This window comes from Schistocerca gregaria, chromosome 5, assembly GCF_023897955.1.
Source record: "Schistocerca gregaria isolate iqSchGreg1 chromosome 5, iqSchGreg1.2, whole genome shotgun sequence".
NCBI classification, from domain to species: Eukaryota; Metazoa; Arthropoda; class Insecta; order Orthoptera; family Acrididae; genus Schistocerca; species Schistocerca gregaria.
Window position 1 is genome coordinate 240,998,662 of NC_064924.1, and position 20,771 is coordinate 241,019,432.

General features: G+C 37.9%; 1 protein-coding gene across 1 annotated transcript in view; it reads right to left on the reverse strand.

Annotated features, from left to right (window-relative positions):
* Positions 1-20,771, reverse strand: part of LOC126272030 (collagen alpha-5(IV) chain-like) — a 545,215-nt gene that overhangs the window by 144,231 nt on the left and 380,213 nt on the right. The window contains exons 4-9 of the mRNA XM_049974535.1: positions 17,523-17,744; positions 16,018-16,080; positions 12,203-12,457; positions 6,947-7,108; positions 6,593-6,722; positions 5,378-5,527 (exon numbers count right to left, since the gene is read on the reverse strand). Coding sequence (XP_049830492.1) covers positions 5,378-5,527; positions 6,593-6,722; positions 6,947-7,108; positions 12,203-12,457; positions 16,018-16,080; positions 17,523-17,744 — 982 coding nt within the window. The remainder of the gene's footprint in view (positions 1-5,377; positions 5,528-6,592; positions 6,723-6,946; positions 7,109-12,202; positions 12,458-16,017; positions 16,081-17,522; positions 17,745-20,771) is intronic.

The window sequence follows — 20,771 nt, forward strand, 5'->3', positions numbered from 1 at the left end:
ATTTCAAATATCTTCAAAAGTTAACTCAGAGGTTCAAATGAATTTGAAGGTAGCAGCAACAAAATTAAGAGGAGCTTAATTTATAGCAGTGAAGAGAGTAAGAATTGGATAGAGATATATTCAGTTTTGCTCATAGCCAATACCTGGCTTTATTCTACAACAAATTAAAACCAAAAGAAATAAGACAGAAAGTAATAGTGCACCATTTGCAGCACAATAATAAAATCTGTTTTCAGCACTGTTCATGTCTCTGCACAAGTGTTGCATCGAATGGAGTTCTGTAAATTGTAACATATAGCCAGATAACAAACATTATGTGTGGTTTGTACCAAGACTGTCTAGGAGGCAACCACAAAATCTTTGAGAGGCATATGAGAAGAAACATGCAAAAATTGGGTAGGCCAGTAGTTTTTGCATCAGTTTTTCAAAGGTTTTGATATATCCTCCTTAATTTTGATTTAACTCTCCCTGTTCAAACCTCATTTCTTCAAAATATATTCCAGTTATTTCATCTAATATTTTTTCTGAAGTCTCACTATTTTGCAGAGGTGCTGTTATCTACAAATGTTTGCACTTGTGCCTGTGCATTTACTTCCAGTTTTTATGCTTTTACAGTATAGCCACCTTGTTTACTGTTCCAGCATTTCCACAAGCAACAGCTATGTTAAAATGTTCTGGTACACTTACATTTAATTTGATTCTGCCTATTTTGACTTCCTGCTTCTACATGTTTTACGTATATATACTGCAAATCACACATTTGACTTTTGTTGCATCCCTATACTCCCCAGAATTCTGAACATCTTATTACTATATAAATCATCTATTATCTTCTTTATATCCCTACATGCAATCAAGGTAATATGATTTTTCCTAACCATTCCATTTAGTAGCAATGTATCCTCATAATTGCTTCTTCTGTAGCTGTATTTTTTCTGAAATCATGCTGTTCATCATACAATACCTTCAAATTCACGTTTCTTATGCTATTTCTATGAACAGGAAAATATTGAGTAAAAAAAAAAAAAAAAAAAAGGCTCAAAATCTGCAGTTTTCAGTGATATAATGTGCCATTAGTGGTTATAACAAAACATCACAAAATTTGGCATTTTTCCCTGTTTTCGCATGAAAAAGTTATAAATCTGAGTGGAGTGGTTTACTAATATTGGTAACTGATAGTTACTGAATGCTGAAACTGGATTTTTGACTCTTTTTCTCAACACTGAGAATTGTGTATAACCTTACAATGACAGTTGATTGCTCACGTAAAGAACTATAGCTCCAGATGTGTTGTCCAATGGAAATATCCTACATTCAGTGATTCCTATTCCAGTAACAGTTTCAGTCTCTGATGTGACATTTCCCAAACTTTTTGCACAATCTATCAAACAATTTTTGTGAGATCTTTAATGCAGTGCATGAATCAAGCTACATATTTTCATATTATATATGTATATATATGAAAAACACCAAATTTGGCACTTTAGCTGTGCTAACACATAAATCACTATGGTGTCTGATCATCTTCCAACCAAATCTAGATGTCACTCTACAAAACAGATCATGAAGTTACCACAAACTCCGTTCACAAAATAGTAAAAATAATACTGAATAAATATTGAAAAAAAATTCTCACTGTACTGCATTACTATCAGAACGACATTTGCTGAATGATGTCTCATGTCCTGTGCTCTTAATGACTGAATGGAAGGGCACCATGTTAGTTTATGTGTTTGCGAAGCTTAAGTTCTATATTTAGTAATTTTTTAATTTAGACTAGTGTGTTCCAGAAATATGTACTTTAACTGATAAACCACATTAAAGATCTCCCCAAATCAATTTTTAGTACAATTTGTTGTGTAAAAATATTGGAACATCTTATCTCATCAAATAAACTTATCGCCACATTCCAAGTTAAACTGAAGTTTTCTTCATTATTGTAGAAAAATTATTTTTTTGTAATTAAACCAATGACATTTATGAAAATATGAAGTGAAAATATGAAGTGAAAAATACTTCAGGCAGATGTGACAGAAACACTGAAACGCATTGCATTGCACCTTCAAACCAGGTAACAACTCTTATGGCAACATATCAGCATGATCTATGTTCACAATTCTGGTTCATCTTTCAGCCATGGGATGATAATGAACACTGTAAAGGATTTAAAAAATTTTTTAAATTGATTTATTTTTTATTAACTATCGCTACCAGTCACAAAATTTGTTAACTAATGTATTATTTATTTATTGTTGACATGTTTTGAGGGAATACCTCATTGTCAGGCTAAATGGCATTACAAAAACAATTTCACAATAAGATCATACAGATGTTACACAGTCTTTTCATAACTGCTGTGATAAAACCTAGTAAGAGGCGATGTCACTTTGTTAAGCTGGACTGATGTTTGCATGTTTTGTAACAGTCATTCACTTTGTTCTTAATGAGAAGATTGTGTAACATCTGTATGATCTTCTTGTGAAATTGTTTTTGTACTGCCATTTAGCCTGAGGATGAGGTATTCCCTCGAAACATGTCACACAATAAATAAATAATACATTAGTTAACAAATTTTGTGACTGGTAGTAGTAGTTTATAAAAATAAAAAAAAAACCTTGAGACAGTCACGGTCAAAAAATAGTCAAAATGGCTTCAAATAATGAACTCTGTTAATAAGATACTGCAACAAGAATTCATCATCATCCATTTTCTGCTATACCAGCAGGTCCTTCGCCTCTTCATTTTCTGCGATTCATTGCTTCCTTCTTAAGGCTGCTGTATGTTGTACCATCCATCACGTCATCCAGTATCTGAAATCTCTTGCTTCCTCACTTCCTTTTCCCTTCTACATAACCTTCTAAAACTGTTTTTTATCAGTCCATCATTCTTTCTTAATATATGCCCAATCCAATTTCTTTTTCTTCTTTTTATTACATCTAGTAACTGTCTTTTCTCTCCCATTCTTCTCAGTGCCTCTTCATTTTTTACTCTGCCCATCTAACTTATTCTTTCCATCCTCCGCCATGTCCACTTCTCAAAAGCCTCCAGCCTTTCTCTGTCTTTCTTCCTCAAAGTCCACGTTACAGTGCCATGCAGAAGAACACTCGATACAAAACATTTTATGAGACTTTTCTCAGTTCTCTGTCCAGAGAATTGTGTGTACCTAAATGTCAAGTCTCGACTTTGTAAGACATTCTGAAGGAATACAAATCCCTTTGTAATTTATTGGGAAAGCTGCTGTCCATGTCGCCAGGATATGTGGACAATGTCAAATGCCTGGTGGCATGCTGAAGCCAGATTGCTTTCCATTTCAGATTAAGACCCCATGCAGATGTTTTCACACTATAGTGAAATACTGACAGAACAGCAAAATATTGTCTTAGAAAGTTATGACAGTGCTTTTTTTAAACAGTGTATGGTTGCAAAGTTATTTTTCTATAGTTGATTAGTTTTAATAGGTTTGACAGAAATGATTTCTTCCTTTAAATAATATAAATAAATGTGATCTGGTGTGTCAGTAAATATACTGTAATTCATGTGCAGATTCTGATCTTGAAGACAACACTTAAAAATGAAATAAGACAAAAATAAAGAGTGAGCATTACTTCACAAAAAATATGTCAGAACTTAATACCAGAACTGTCAAAATATAATAGCAAAATTGGCAAAAAATAAAACTAAAATAGTCGAATAATAACACTGAAACTGGCAAAAAAACGAAATTGGCCAATAATCAGGTTTTTTTTTTCCTTTCCCTAGTTATTTCACATATTATTCTACTCAACACAATGGGTATTAAGCTGCTTATGAAATAGGCTTCAAATTTATCACTTTGTGTTTTCTTCAGCAGTGTGGTCTTAAATGCTTTTCTATCTTTGATAATATAACTCTTGTTTCAGAATTTCATTGATTGAAAATGAACTGTGCTTTGCTTCATAACTTCCGCTGTTTCCCACTTCTAAGTAGAAAGATGGCAGTTTGTTGACTAATTTATTTACTTGCTCGGTACCACACTATACTGGATATGGTGATATTCAGTCCAGTTGAATGTAATTAAATCAGTAATTTTACATTTAATTGTGTGGTTAAGCAACTACACAAACTTTTACAAGTAAGTGCTTCTATAATGAAATTTGTGGTAAAGTGGAAACTGTAAGTATTTTCAGAATATAATTAAGACTGTACTTGAAATTACAGAGTATAATCTTGTTGGCAATTTGTCAAAAATATTTTTAGGCCACAGTGTCTAAATGTCAGTGCAACTGAGACCTGCCATTTCAATGTATGTGTCAGTGCAAATGTTATCAAATTGACAGGAACCTCAGAGTTGTGACAGCTTGTAACCTATATAGTTGAGACCCAGACAGCTCACATTTCCTTTAGACTCATCGACAGTCAGATTCATTCTTTTTTTTAATCTTCATTAGATCACAAATTCACTACCTCCAATCAATCTTTAATGTGGCATATGCTTTTTGTGTCCTTCAGTTGCATTTTCTGTGATATCACATTCTACCTGACATGATGTATTGATTCCAGAATGAAATTTTCAGTTTTCATTGGAGTGTGCACTGACATGGAACGTCCTTGCAGATTAAAACTGTGTAACAGACAGAGACTCAAACTCGGGACCTTTGCCTTTCGCAGGCAAGTGTTCCACCATCGGTAGAGCACTTGCTCGTAAAGGCAAAGGTCCCATGTTCGAGACTTGGTCTGGCACATAGTTTTACTCTCCCAGAACTTTCATAATATAATGACATCATAATTCTCTGGTATCCCACTTTCATTTTGCATTGCTACCAACACTCAAAGTACTTGATTTAAATGCCTCACAGGTAAAGGAAAATTTACCAGGCAAATGGCTCAACTATCATGTCAGAGATGTAAGCATAATATTACAATATGGCAGTTCCCTCAAAAAGTTTTCCTTCATAATATATACCAGGAAAAATTGAAGAAAGATGTTGACCAGTTCAGAGGACCACAGCAAATCTCTGACATGACCCATGATGAATCTGTTTCTCAACAGTAGGGGTTTCACCAACTTTGTATTTAGCCATTGCCTGTTCCTTTTCAGAGGCAGAACTTATCATATTACTGCATGTGGCGGTGTGCCACACTGAAAGCATCCCTAGGCAGCTGTCTCAAAGTTCCACTGTTATTGAAAAGAGCTTTATTAACACCACCCCGCCTAAAAATGGCACACTGGCATGGTGTTGGAAGGAGGCTCATTACAGTAGTGTCCTGCCACAATTTGAAAAAGAAAAAGATAAAAGCACAAATTCATGCAACACACACCAAAAAAAATTTTCAAAATAGCAAGCACAGTTCACTGTGGGCTATGAAAAGTGATGTGGGCATATTAGTCCAAAATTACCATCATCCCCTCGTTCTCCTTTAATGGATATTCCTCTGGCACCTCTGGGTCCTGGTAACCCTGCTGAACCTGGTGGCCCAGGGGGACCAATTGTTCCAGAGATTCCATCTTCTCCTGGAATACCAGATGTTCCTTTTGCTCCAGGAGGTCCTGCAAGAAAATGATGCCCCATGAAACAATAACACCATAAAATTCAGGTTCATACACAACCACACAATATATACTGACAGGCCAAAAGTCATGAGAAGGTATTCATAATTGGTAGTCAGTTGCTGAAATCTATGTGATTCATATATCTTCATACACTCATGGTAGAAATGGGTTCCTGTCACCCCACATTCACATAAGGGTAATTTGACTTACAATATTATTACATGGCTCTGCAGAGGCAACAAGATGTCCACTGGACAAACACCTGGGTTTGTCCTATGCATTGGTTTACATAAGTGGATACATTGCCTCTGTGGTACTGAAGATCCAGATACTGCAGTCTTCATAAACCTAAAATTTTGTGTAATCTCTGATATGCTATGACGAATGCATCTTGCACCAGTTATCATCCCACATTCAAAGTCAGTAAATTTGTAACATGTTCCCATGTTCATTACACATTTGTCTGTATCAGAACTCTCAGATATCATCTCTATACTCATCCCATACACAACATCTACAGTTGAGTTGGTGTTAAGCTGATTCGCAAGAGTTGCAGTGGGCTGGAAACAGCAGCTTTGCATGCCTACCTCAATCAGCAACATACCACAATTTTGTAAACATCTCTGTGGCAATGCCTCAGTGCTGTCACAGCTCTGTAGACAGCTATTGTTTTTGCCTGCAGACATTTTTGCTTCGAAGCTGCAAGCTGGCAGCAGCACTACAACCTATCAGAGATCTTCTTATACCGTCTCAACTATACCTGCAACATTTGGGTATCATAGACAGCACATGTTCCAATGGGATAACCCTTCCCATGACTTTTGACTACTTAGCTTATGTAATGCTATTTCATTTCTTGAGAGATGTTATTACATTTGAAAACAATATATCTTTTAGCATGTAGTGTCTTAACTGAAAGAAATATGCTGTTTCAATACCAAGACTGATAATCACTTTAATGTAAATGAGTTACTGCTCAGTAGCATACACATGCTTCCACATACTTCTTGGTGGATTATTTTGTGGATCCATCAGTACTAAATATAATGCATCCCAACCAACCTAATGGTCCTTGAGGTCCCTGAACACCAAGTTTTCCATCTTCATCCAAGTTTGGGTCATAGATTCCTTGTGGTCCTTCTGGTCCCTGTTGTCCTGGTAGACCTATTTGTCCATCTTCACCTTGTGCTCCCTGAATTTATATTTTCAGATATTACAAATATCAAAATATGTACTTGTAAAACATGTTATATTAACACTGATGGTACTTTTGATTGAAAAGCACTTTAATAACAATAGGGTATGTACTTCTACCAACACACACTGACTTATTCATACATACTGTGATGACTTAATATATGGCACACATCCAAAATGACAGAACACAACACCAGAATGAATCTTGGGTTTTCTCACCTTTGGTCCATCTCTACCTGGTTCTCCAGCATAGCCAGGAGCTCCCTTCTGGCCTTTGGGGCCTGCCGGCCCTTCTGGCCCTTGGCGGCCTTGCTTTCCTCGTGGTCCATCTATACCTGGGTCACCCTTCATCCCTTTGAGACCTGCAACACCTGGTGGGCCCTGAAGGAGAAATAATGTCATTTGGGATATTGGTTAGCGTGGCAATTATTTTCTGCTTATTTGCTACAGTTGGCATTACTAATTGAAAATACTAGCAGAAATGGAAAACTGGTTTTCTATAACTGGGTTTGCTAGACAAACTCCACAGAGACCAATGGATATATTACAAACACAGGAATCCACTTCATGTGTTATCATAAAATTGTTAAAAATGTTAGTGGTTCTATTTAATCACTTTCATGTTTGCTTTTTATTATTATTATTATATTATTATTATTACAGTCATAACTAAAACTGAGCAAAATGTGGTTCAAAAACTACATGTTCTGGCTCAGTGAATGTGAGAAGTCTTCTAAAACCACCCTGCAATTGGCCAGTAGACAGACTTTTAAAAGCTTTGGACTGAACCAAGGCTGTCCTCCTCTCTCCAGATTGTCATACTATTATGCAATCAGGCTAAGTGGTCCGCATAATTCATAGTTCTATGACTGCATTTAACACTGTTAGCAGCTGATAGAGTTTAGAAGATTCCAACGCCTGGAGAGGACATCTTTTTGAGCTTGAAAATTTACACTTGTTTCCTTTCTTCTAGTGCACAAAATGTGGTTTTGTTCTGCCTGAAGCATTTGGACTGCAAGAGAGAGTTGTATTCTTCAGAGGCCACTGTAATAGGTTTGCCATATAAAAATGAATGTAAAAATTTTCAAGCCATCACAAGTATTTTTTGACCACAGACAAATGGCAAATTGCTATTGAGAATCTGCTGTGTTTTTGAGAGAGTTGGGGATGGATGACAAGCTCGTATACTGCTGCCACACTTACATTGTACTAGAATCTGTACTTCAGGGTGTTGCATCAGTCCCTGTCTGTAGCATGAAAATAACTGTACCAGGAAGAGACAGAGAAAAGACTGGTGACATTGTTTTAACACTGTTCTGTAAAAGTTCACATCCAGCTTGACTGCAGAATAGTGCCAAAACTGCCACTGCGCCAATGAATCAGCATAATTTATTGTGAATAGTGTGAAAACAAGAAAAAATCCAAAACAGGTAGTAACTGTTAAAGTCATAAAACTAATCCTCACCCCAGGCAATGTTAATCTGCAGTTTATCAATAGAAAGCCATCACTGCTAGAAATTCAAGTGAATTTTGTAATGAATTAAAACTCTGTACCTAGATTTCAGGTAGGGGCAAAAGCCCCCTTCTGCCTCCAAAATATCCACTTTCACCCAAAATTCACGTCTTAGATCATGTTAGCCAGTTGTTGTCATCACATTATGAAATTAAATAGTCTGGAAAGAGCTATTACTGTAAAACATTGTGAAAAATCTCTGTTTCCCATTGAAGAACGCTATTAAGAGATGAGGAGTTCCAAGTTCTATTTTCTTCAAATTATAATTATATCGTGACAGCTGCTATGAAATATTATGTAATTTGACCCATCAGGATTCTTCTGGCACTTCATGAATCATATGAAGGTTTATCAAGCACTTGTTTTAACAGGTTTGCTCACTAATAACCTGTTGAAAATCTTCCTTTTCTCTAAAGATTATTTTCATGCATATTTTAACAGGTTTGCTCACTAAGAACCCGTTTAAAATCTTTGTTTTCTCTAAAGATGACTTTCATGCATTTTTAACAGGTTTGCTCACTAAAAACCTGTTGAAAATCTCTTTTGTCTCTGCAGATGATTTTCTACTCAAAACTATCAGCCTTATAATATGGTTCCTTAAACCATACAATGAACTGCCAGTGTCTATGATGGTTCTGAGGACAGATGAATGTGGGTTTTCAGCCATAATTCATTCATCATGCACTTGGATGATGCGCACAAGTTGCTTCCCATATTTATGGCCAAGTTTTCTAAGATCGTAACTGCATTTTGTCAGACAAAAATTCTGTGGCAGCTGCTTAGTGCTACTGGTAAGCTTATTTCATGTAAAGAATATATGTTGCACTTTTTATTTCATGCAACACACTGAACATACTAATCACAACACTCATAGGTTATATCTGAACCGAAAAAAAAAATCTGCCATAAACTTCAAATTTGGTATTACACCTATTAGGAATACCTATTTGTTTTCCTTTTTGTCAACAGATCTATTAGATAATTAACTGAAAGTCAGGATGCATTGCAGCTTAATGATAGAAGACACTCTGCGATCAGTGGGGAAATCAAAGAGGCTCTCTCCTGACCCAGCATCAAATGTCATAGTAATATATTAATAGAGAAACCTGAAAAAATTTAGCTTTATGATCAGCTGGATATGTATCAGCAGTGTAGTTGATACGAAGCTGAAAATGGCACTGCTGACTGCTAGCTTGGCCCACATTGCTCTTGTTCCTGCATATAAATTTGGATTCACAAAGTCTGTTACACATCCCAAAAAGTTTCAGCCCTGGCATCTGCAGAAACTTATCTGGCGGAGGGGGAAACTGTAAATTAACATTTTTTATATAAATGAACTGGCCAGTTCTGAAATGTGCAACACCACAAGAACAATATTTTATAGGTGATGCAAAAAGTTATTATATCCCAGAGAATTGACAATTATTCGCTAATTTCCAGAAGTGTGACTTCTTCTATTATTTGGTGGAAGAGCTGATGAAGACACAATATAGATGTAAAGAACATTATATAGATATAGCACAACAAATAATTTATTATCATTATTAGTCAACTAATCATGTAAATATCTCCCAGAATGAAAATCGATGTTTTTGTGTCCAGTACTAAAACAGAAGTAATAAATACAATTTTTATACAAATCCTATGGTCCTCATGGTATCCCAGATAAGATCATTAAAGAAATTTCAAGCAAAATAGACACTCAGCTAACTAACATAATCAGTGTATCATTTAGTACAGAAACATTCCCTACAAACCAAAAACAGTCAGTACTGAACCCACTTCAAAACACAGATTGTACTACTGGTTACCCTCACTACTATCCAGCTGTCATAAAATAATTGGGTCATCCATGAGAGTTTGTCCAACTTCTGGAATAAAAATAAAATACTAGTCAATGCTCAAAATGGTTTCAGAGAAGCAAATCTACTCAAACAGCTCTCTTTGACTTATTGGAGAAAATCCAAGTTGCTACAGACTAGTGGTTCCCAATCTGGTGGCAATCACTCCCTGAGGTGTAAAATAAAATTTTATGAGGACTAAAAGCAAGAGAATTCGATTATGTTTGTCATAACACTAAATTATTTTAAAAGATCATTAGCATTAGCACTATTTCGTAACACTGTTAATCTCATTACATAAGTTCCCAATAATCACATTATTTTTCAAATACTAGCATTAAATCATGAAACAATTTTATGAACATCTTCTTCCTCTTATACTCCATCCAATTTGTACTTTGTACCATGCATGACTGACAATAAAATTGAGACATTTGTGTGGCATATGCTTAGTATCTGATGAAAATGTCTTCTCTGATTGCAGGTAGTTCCAGCAATGGACCAGAAATGTTTTCATTATTTACATCACAACTATAAATGAACTGACAGCACAACACAACAGTTAGTATGTAATGACTACTACACTGCTGTAGGGCCTAAACTTACTCTTATTATTATCATTATTAGTATTAGTCACAGTGATCAGACACAAAGCACTGGCAGTCTAAGGTCTTCCAATTTCTGCCAGATCAGAAGCAGGGAGTCCAGAAATCAACTAATTTACAAAGTATGGTGCATATTTTAAATATGGGCATAGGGTCTGTGTGAAGCAAGTGTCATGAGGGAGAGTAATGGTACTGAGGAAGCATGTTTTTTAACAAATGTGGACAGTTTTTCTGAGTCGGAGTTGTAGGTGGCACTCATGATGCTCTGAGAATTGCTAACTCATTGTATATAAAAGGGTTGTTGGGGAGGAGGGGGGGGGGATGGAAGGGTGAAGGTGGGAGAGGGGAGTGATACTAGCTAATATCTGACTGTAGTCAGGATTAATCGTCTCAGAAAGGTTGTGAATCGCTGCTATAGACAAGACGAATTAAACTGTGGGCTATTTCTAGACCTAGCTGAAGGCTCTCAAGTGGTTAATCTCTGTCAGGTGCATAGGGATTGATATAGAGATTATTGCATGGAGGCTAATAATAAGAAAAAAATATTGCTCAACTTTAGAGACATAAGAACAAAAGCCAGAAAAATTACAATGCTGGAAATAGGGGGATATAGTGCTGGACAAATGTCTAACACAAAGTTTTAATGTGTTTCGTTATACAATCCTTTAACATAGGAAAAATGTATTGAACTACTGAATAAAAGGTTAAGTACATGCTGTTATGTCTTAAGAATGCTTACGGGCTGCAGTGACATGTGAAATCAATGTTTTTGTGTATGATTACTGTGCGAATGTGCATAGCTAGTTACAGTATGTTTATTTTCTGAGGCAATGCAAGTTTTGTGAAACAATCAGTTAACATTCAAAAGCAAACAATAAGAGCAATGAATGGGGTTATCAATAAAAAATCTTGCAGGAACATTTGAAAGAATTTAAATTTTTGACTCTTTCAATTTCATACACTCTGTGTGTGCATTACCAGAATCATAGAGGGATTGTTCAGCATTTAAAGCCATATTCAAAATATGACACCAGAAGTGGGAATGATTTACATAGAAAAATACATAGCAAAGCCCTATACCAGAAAAATATAGCACATAAGCAAAAATATTATTCAATAGTACAAAAACATTACATATATTTCAGAAAGAGTTTAAAAAAGGTGATAATTGCAAGTAGTTTCTACATCAAGGAATATGTAAATTATTCACATTGTCACTTTTTTATGCTGTTTATATGTTTATGATGTCATTCATATGAAGAATATTTCTGTTGCAGCTACACTGTTATGTTTGCTTCAGTGACAATGAGTACTGTGAAGTCCTTGGAAGTGAGCTTGAATAAGAGGAATAATGACTGTGTATGTGAAGTTAAGTGTACAAAGTGATGCAAGTGGAGAACCATTATACAGGGAGAGAGAGTGAAAGAGGGAGTGTGTGAGAGAGAGAGGGACAGAGAGAGAATAAATAATAATAATTGTTATTATTATCACATAAATGAAAATGGCACATACTAACCCGATAGCCCTTGTCTCCAAATTGCCCCTTAATGCCTGGTTCTCCTGTTGGACCACGCCGTCCTTTGACACCCTTCTGGCCCTTGGCAACAACAGGATATCGCCCCGATGCCTTAGATGTGTCATTGAACATCGGTATGCCAGGCAGTCCCGGCTCCCCTTGGTCTCCTCGATCTCCCGGTCTCCCTCGACGACCAACTGTTGAATCACCATGATCTCCTGGTTGACCTACCAAACCTGGTAGGCCAGGAAATCCCTGCGCATATCACCAGTTTCCTGTTTTCATTCTGATTCATATTACAATAGTTACTACAGATTGTAAGATATAGTTTTGTTACTGACTGCTTGGAGACAGCAAAAGACATGTTTTCATACAGCTTTCTGAGTGCTAAGACTGGTGACTTGTCAAGTTTGCAAGCACATTTGCAGGAAAGGCAATGTTATGAGCACTTGGAACATATAAAAGAAGGGAGCCTGGAAGTAACATACTTCCACTGGACACTTCCCTTATTAAATTATTTTAAAACTACTGCAACCTGTACAATAAAGATTAAGAAAATGTTGTTATTAGATGCAGGTGAGTAATTTTGTAATTTCCAAAAACCATGTATATTGAACCAAAATGTATATCATCAAATACTGAATATTGCTCATGGTACTGATTCGATTACATACAGTACCAAATACAAGTTCAACTGTTCATCTTACCCTGGTGTGGCAAAACACATGTAACAGACAGAAATGTCCATACCCAAATTAAGTAGTGTTGCCTTCGAACAAAATGAAAGAAGCCAAAAAGTAAAATGCTTGTAATGTCTAGAGTAATCAAATAATTGGTAGTTTAAATATTACTATCATAAAATAATTAACACCAAGTATTTTTTTAATGTTGCTGAGGTTTTCACTGCCAATTATACACGTGCTGCCTGTTTATGCTTGTCTCTGGATCTTCAGCTTACTGATATTTAGTTGTTTTTCTTATGTTAAACTTGCTTGAGAGGCTAGAATCGACTGCACCCTGCACTGCAATCCAGCACTAGCAATGGAGTGTGAATCTTTGACAATGCTAGCAATTCATGCTGGCAACATTGCAAAAACCACTAAACAACTGTTGGCCAAAAATCCCAAGGTGAACACCAAACAGCAAGATGTCACCAAGTAAGTTATTGCAGGAAAGAAATACCGCTTGCAAGCTAATGGTAAACCACTTATTTTGTATCATATGAATGCAGCAACAAATTAGGATTGCGGTTGGCACTGTGACAGTGAAGCAGACAGCTTAGATAGCCCACTTAGTTGGAAGCCATCAGTTACCAGAAGAAATGCAATGGTTGTCCATTGGCAGAGTGGGTCAGATGAAACATTGGTTAAATATTCATCACTCTCATGTTCACAGATTCTAACAACACTTCTGCATCCAGAAGCTCGACTAAGTGTGATTAAGGTTAAGAAGAGCTTCAATAACCAATGTCCATCATTACACACCTTACACTGTGGTCTGCATTTCTTGCACACAAGATTGACTGGACAGTGTTTTAGGGTGCTAAACCAAACACAAGATGAGTAATACTATTATGTACTGTAATCTGAAGACTACACAATGGTGGTGTGCATGTAAGGCGACTGGCTGCATATGTATGGTCCACTGTTTGCATCAGCAGAAACGTTTTCAAATGGCTGCAAAGCAGAGAAAGCATACTTTCTTCACTGATGAATCCCAGTTTAGAAGCAGTGTTCTGACCTGGTGAAAATCCAAAACCCATTATTGTTCATCAAACAATAGTAAAATGGATGCCTTCATCTGAGGCAGTAGCTATGTATGGGGTGGTACATATTTAGGTGGATATGGGTGGACATACAGACTTTCCATATAACCAGACTGAATTGTGACTGAGCATGTACCTCATACTTACATACATACTTAAGTGAGGGCAATAAACAATGATTTCATCCTATGAAACAATTACACAAGCTTCTGCCAAAGACTTGATATCTTCAACAGCAAAACTGAGCACAGTATTTCAGTATTTGTGAAGAATCAGGTTTTAAATCCCTGTTTGGACATCGTGATTATTCAGAGTGTTCTCAAATTATTTGCCGTGATTACTTTAGTAGGAGGCACATATTGGCTCCTCCTTGCAGTTTTTATTGTTTATGAATGAGTATGCACATAAAATGTACCAAAATATTCACTGGAGATTTATCATTTGTGTAATACACCTTTTCGAGTTTACCTTTTGGGTTTAATTATTTATCATGAATAAATTTGTTACCATAAGTTTTATTCCATATTCACATTGTTGGCTTTGTCAACCCACAACCAAACTATCAGCTTCCAACCTATGCTAAACCTCAAGATACACTACATATTGGTCGATCACAAAAACCAGGATTTTGGAGGATATAGGTCACCACAACCAGGATTTCAGAATAATGGGAAAGGAATGTTACTACCACACCTGAGGTGGTTTGTCCAGTGAGGTTAGGACCATTATCTCTTCCAATCAATTAATATTCATCTCTAATGACTTACAAGACATCAGGATATTGATCTCCAACATACCTTCCTTCCCTTTCCAACAGCAAATAATTTACAACATGCTGCCACAGCTTGGTGTTCTTTTGCAGTCAATCCTTGGGTCAGTTTGCGACAACTTTTCTCGACTGTCTCTGACATGCTGGAGGCTTCTTTTTAGCTGATAGCACCAGCTGCAGCTATGTCCTTGTTCTCCATATATCTCCCTATGAGCTATTTCATATCTACTTTCTCTCTAACAAACTCTTACAGTAGTCTGATCTGTCTCAATATTTCCTTATTAATCATTTAGTCTGAGCAGCATATTTTAGGTACAGTAGGAAACCAAAATACAGTTAGTTTTCTTGCTGAATGCACTGCAGCAACGATGAAGAGTTATTGCTTGCTCCCTGCCTCTAGTCTGTGAGGGTTAAAATAAATGTGGACACACAGTATGGTACATTTTGTTTATAATTTTAATAGGACAGAGGCAGGAACATAACGTGTTTCAAGATGGTGAAAGTAGGAGAAGGGTTACTGCCAACATCACAACATAAAATATTGCACTGCCTTCCACAAAGACAATAACCATTAGGGTAAGAGCTGACGGGAGTGCTTAAAGTTGTTTTTTACGTTATCAGACACAATGAACCTACTTGGCATATACACATTTGGTGCTAAATTAACTTGACAAAGGGTTACCATATGTTTTGCGAGAAAGAGCACCACATCACATGGTGTACCGGTACGTACTTCGACACACATAACTACATTGACAATATGAAGCTGCAGAAATTTCTTAGCAACATCTAGCTACGTTAGAGAACTAGGATCATTATTAAAGAGACAAACTTTATGAATGTAGAGCGTTCTAATTCTATTTGAGTATAATTTATTCAGGCTATAGTTATTGAAGAAAAAGTCTATTTTACAGTGATAAACAAAGAAATTATGTACTAGCTCCTCACTTCTGTAACCTTCTAGATAACAGAAATAAACAAACTAAATACTCTTAGAGAGTGAAAAGTCAGGAAATTGTTCATTCTGAATTCTCCGGAGTCGCAATAATTCACAAACTACCAATGCGTCTCATGTCATCTGTATCTCTGGAGTTAGAATGATTATTTCTGGAGGTTTTGCACGCATTGTTTATAGTTCATGAATCAGTTTTATGTATAAAATATAATCATTAACTTGCCGTTACCATAGAACATACACTGTACGAAACAATTATATTTTTCATTATTACTCTGTGGCACACGAAGTCTGCTTCAATGCTAGTAACTAAAAGAGCGAATTACCGGATTTCCAGTGTCTCCTGGTTGTCCTTGAAGGCCACGCATACCAGGCAGCCCTGTTTCCCCCTGAAAAAAAGTATTAAACACCAATCAGTCCAAAGATGTAAATCACTGTTACTACAATGAACAGCTGTTCACAGCTCAAAAAAAGAATAGTTGCCAGAACGGAAACATATGCTGATCTAAATTATTTGTCACATTTGTCTTCTTTTAACGGAGGAAAGAGATATACGGCGCTTCTCAACTCTCTTGTTTTACGAACTATACATGATCTAGAGATTTTTAGTGCTACGTGCTCGGTACTAAAGTGATAAGGACCATAAGCATTCCACGAAGCGGTTTTCTCTATATCTCTAATCGTGGAACAATTTTCATAGGCCATTTCCAAGTAATAATTGGTTAGACAATGTTTCGTTTTAAGGTTGCACACATTAAAAAAAAGTAACTTATCTCTGTTCGGTGAAAGTCGGCTAACTTCGTGTCACACCGGAATGCTTACACTCACCAACCTAAGCCGAACACAAACCAGACGCGCCATGGCTCAGAAACGCGCGGCGCACAGCAGCGCAGAATAGAACGCGAGAACGCAGCGCAAAATGGAACACGAGAACGCACGCGTCAATAAAAATGGAAAGAGGAAGGCCGTCTAAGGAAAGCCGCGCACGAACGAACCATTTCCTTTGATGTAGCGACACTTATTCGTTGTTGCGCGGATGGGCGCGGATTGACGAACACACCGCCTCTTGTCTTGTGGCAGGCGGCCAGCGCGGTACGGCCGTCTGGAAGCAACCCTAGCTACGTAACGATATTCTGCGCTCTAACAATAAGTAACCATTGTGAACACAAAGTTCATTCGTGTATGCAGTAATTGTTTATATTATTTATAAAAAAAGAGCGAAGAGGCTGTACTCTTTGTTCACAAGGTGATGGACGAATTCTGAGAGGGGCTCGAACAGCGGAAGAAGCAAGCTTCGCCACTGCCACCCAGCACACTCTGTATCATTATAATAACTGTATATGTGACGCTGAATCGCGTCTAGAGCGGAAGGATTCGGTAATGTTTGATTAGCACACTGTATGAAAAGCGTGTATATCGCTAGCATCTGGTGTGTGTGTTGTTGTTGTTGTTGTTGTGTGTGTGTGTGTGTGTGTGTGTGTGTGTGTGTGTGTGTGTGTGTGTACCTTATTTTTATCGTGTGCAATGAAATAGGAAATTAAAGCGCCAGATGCAGAATTCGGATCCAAACACTACAACAAAGAAAGCGGGACTAGTTGAAGTAACTAACTGTTGAGGTTGTTCGGCACTGGCGAACGGTTCGGGCGTGATGTTGAGCGCTCTGGCGGAAACGAGCTCCAGCCTGTAAAGTGCCACCTACCATGTAATTTTAATCAGACTATAGTAATAGTTGCTCACTTAATAGCATCATTAAGGCTGCACGGCGCACAGTTGATAGTGTTTATAGCTTCACTTTCATAGTGCTGAGTTGGTATGTGGCGCTGGTACTTACGGGTTGTCCCGGTCTGCCAGGCACGCCGCGGTCTCCCTTGACGCCTTTGGAGTTGACGCCGCCGTCGCCTGGGTCGCCAGTGGGTCCCTGCTCCCCAGGAGAGCCCTCCACGCCTCGCGGCCCTGGCCCACCGGGGATTCCCCTCGTTCCGGGGATTCCGTCCGTCCCGTTGCAGCCGTCCAGCCCGTCAGGACCGCGCGGCCCAGCATCTCCCGGCCGCCCCTGCAACACCAACCCTCCAACATACTCACGTGCCCTCTGGATCTGTTTCCGGTAGTACGAATCTCAGAAACTGATATTTAAAATGAAACCAACAGTTAAGGAATTAATCTGCAGATTGTGTGGTAGTACCTGCACTTCACTTAAAAATACAGAGAGGTTGGCAAAATGTGCAGTTGGCCACGCGTAAAGTAAAAATATTATGTGGAATATTATCTTGAACACAGTTCTAACAGACATTAATTTCTGCCTCAGTTCGAGTTTGTCACTGAGCTAATATTTCATTTTTCCAGAATGATTACATCTTTTTGACAGCGTTACAGACAAAATTAATGAATTCCAAAATATGCTGCATATCGACTATTCCGAACGCAGTCCCCAAACTAATTGGAATTTCAAGAAAATTTTGTGTGTCTAGCTGCATGAGGAGCCGTGGTGGCGTGCCGCACACGCAAGGTGCCCTATATGACTGCAGCCCCCAACGAAAAAGTATTGCAATCAATGGTTTGTTTGCTAACGAGCGGAATTTTCAGATAAACCTAGGTCTACGCAACAGGCATGTTGATGGCTTCATAAGAACTGTGTCGTTGTGTCAGTACTCAGTGGGTGGGAAGATACATCTTTACATGCACCTTTTTAACAACACCTTTAGGCCACCAGTTAGTCTGTCAACTTTAATTCATATAAAGTGTGCATTGACTGCAGGGGCAACTGTTATTGGCCGGAAGCAGATTGGCCACAAATATGTAATAGAGTTATCTGTGCATTTGACTGGATAGAACTTATCCCCCACAGCGCCCTCGCTGAGAGAGCACGTATAGCTCGTCCGGTACACATTTCACGATAACAATTGTCCGTCCTTTTTGTGGCTCTTTCACAACAAGCAGTGACTTTATATCGAGCCCTGTGAAAAAGAACGCAGCTATCATGGCGACAATTGAACTAACTTATCTTCGATCTACAAGAAAAAGCCTGAAAAATTTGAGAAGGGTTTCTGATACATTCTCTCGTTTCCAGTAGACACGCGACAGTAACATACAACCTTGTTTATTACTGCAATGTACAACGATGTTTGACTATTATCCGCGATGCAAACCTACCCGAAGTCGTTATCTACGGAGATATTCATTAGCTGTCAGCAATGAGCTAAAATGAGAGCATTTCTGTCAGTTGGTTTTCTTTTCTTCTATTTATTTTTTACATTTCAGTGTACCTCATAAAATCACGTTTAGCATTTGGAAATTCTGCTTCTTTGGCTATCATGTTTCATTGGTTCAACGAATTCGAGCAAGAAGGAAATTTTCTTGAAGATGGAAGTCGGCCTACAGCGCAGCAACCACCGCCACCAGAGATAACAATTTTGAAATTTGAATAACGACTGCAGAGAACGCCCGTGGCACAAATTCTGCGTGGTCTTCATGTTGTACTGGCAAGTGGCTTTAAAGCCTTAGGCAAGAGTTTTGACTTTGTAAACTTTATAGTCGGCGATTAACACTTAAAAACATAGGGCTCAAGAGTTTGAAATTCCAAGAAAAGGTGCTTAATTGGTTTTATTTTAGAAGCTCAGAATCTAAATAGACGGGGATGAAATATGGAGTTTTCAATTTGACTGAAAGACGAAGTCATGCATTTGCAGTCCAGGTTTCTCGCCGTTAGCTGTCAATGGTGAAGACGCTATTAGCAAGCTGTTGAACCAGGCGCAGGGGTGGATTTCTGAAATGAAGTCGGTTTGTTGTCAACCCGGGGATTCCTTCATGGATGGAAAGTTGAAGATTATTCATTATTTTGGAGTATTCTTTCAACGGGGCTTCTTGTCCTCTTAACATAGGAGGGGCTATGTGGCTGATTCCTGGAATCCAGTAAAGTGGAATAGTTATTATGCACCCAGAGATGATTTTCACGGTTGTATTGATCTGAGTCGTCACCATCATCACATTCATCAGAATTTCCTTGCTTTGTAAACGATATGCCGCCATTGATTTCTGTCCTGGTATAGCCTTCTTCTCGTCACTGTATCCCACGTTACTCCTCTCTTCTTGAGATCTTCGTTAACCTGGTCTACCCATCTCTTCTCCGCCGTCTATCAGCGGATTTCCTGGTACCTCCATCTCCACATAATTAAATGGAGTGCGAGTCGGGTTCATCCACTTCACATGACCTAACCACATCAATTTCGCAGCACTCATTCTTTCCTCCATGGGCAAGGTCACCTGCAGATCTCTCCTTAATATTCGTCTCTCCTGGTTTTTTGTAGAGCTGACCTAAGGAACTTCATTCACATAGTTGTATCTGACTCTCTTATTTATGACACAGGTCTCCAGGCTACAGTCATAATTAGGAGGAGATAGTTTTATACATGATCTGTTTAGCTCTTAGAGGGACTCCCTTGCCCCTGATTAGGTTTCATACATGGCGGAAGAAGCTAATCCTTTTCCTACTCTGTTTAAAACTTATAGTTTGGCACTTCCATCCCTTGATACGACTTTACCCAGATAACAGAAAATTTTCACAATTCAGCCTTATCTTCTTCCAGTATGATGTTACAAGATATGGGTGTACCACTCATATCCATTGCCACTGACTCGCTCTTACTCACAGTCAACTTGAATTCTAAATTTTTTATTCCAGTAATCCGGTCTCCTGTGAGCCTCCATTTCTGTCACTCCCCAAATGATGATTTCATCAGCAAAAGCAAAAACATTCAAATCTTAATTTTCTACTTCCTTATTTCTTTTACGAATTTCTCCAGAATCGTAATGTAGAGTAATGGGGAAAGCGAACTGCCTTGCTAATACCTCTAAGTGTCTATCTTATTTATGTGATGGCTGTTCAACCACACCATAGTTCAATACTCAGCCGTAGAAAAGGCTAAACTAAACGCAGAAGGGCGGAGAGTATCTGCTTATGCTCCGCAGTTGGTACCGCAGAGTTTCTGGATAAGGTTGTTCTGTGTGTTTATTTTCCAAGAAGTCTTTTCGAAATGCTTCCTGAAAGACAGTGTCCTATCAAGATAATGCCAAGATAATTTGT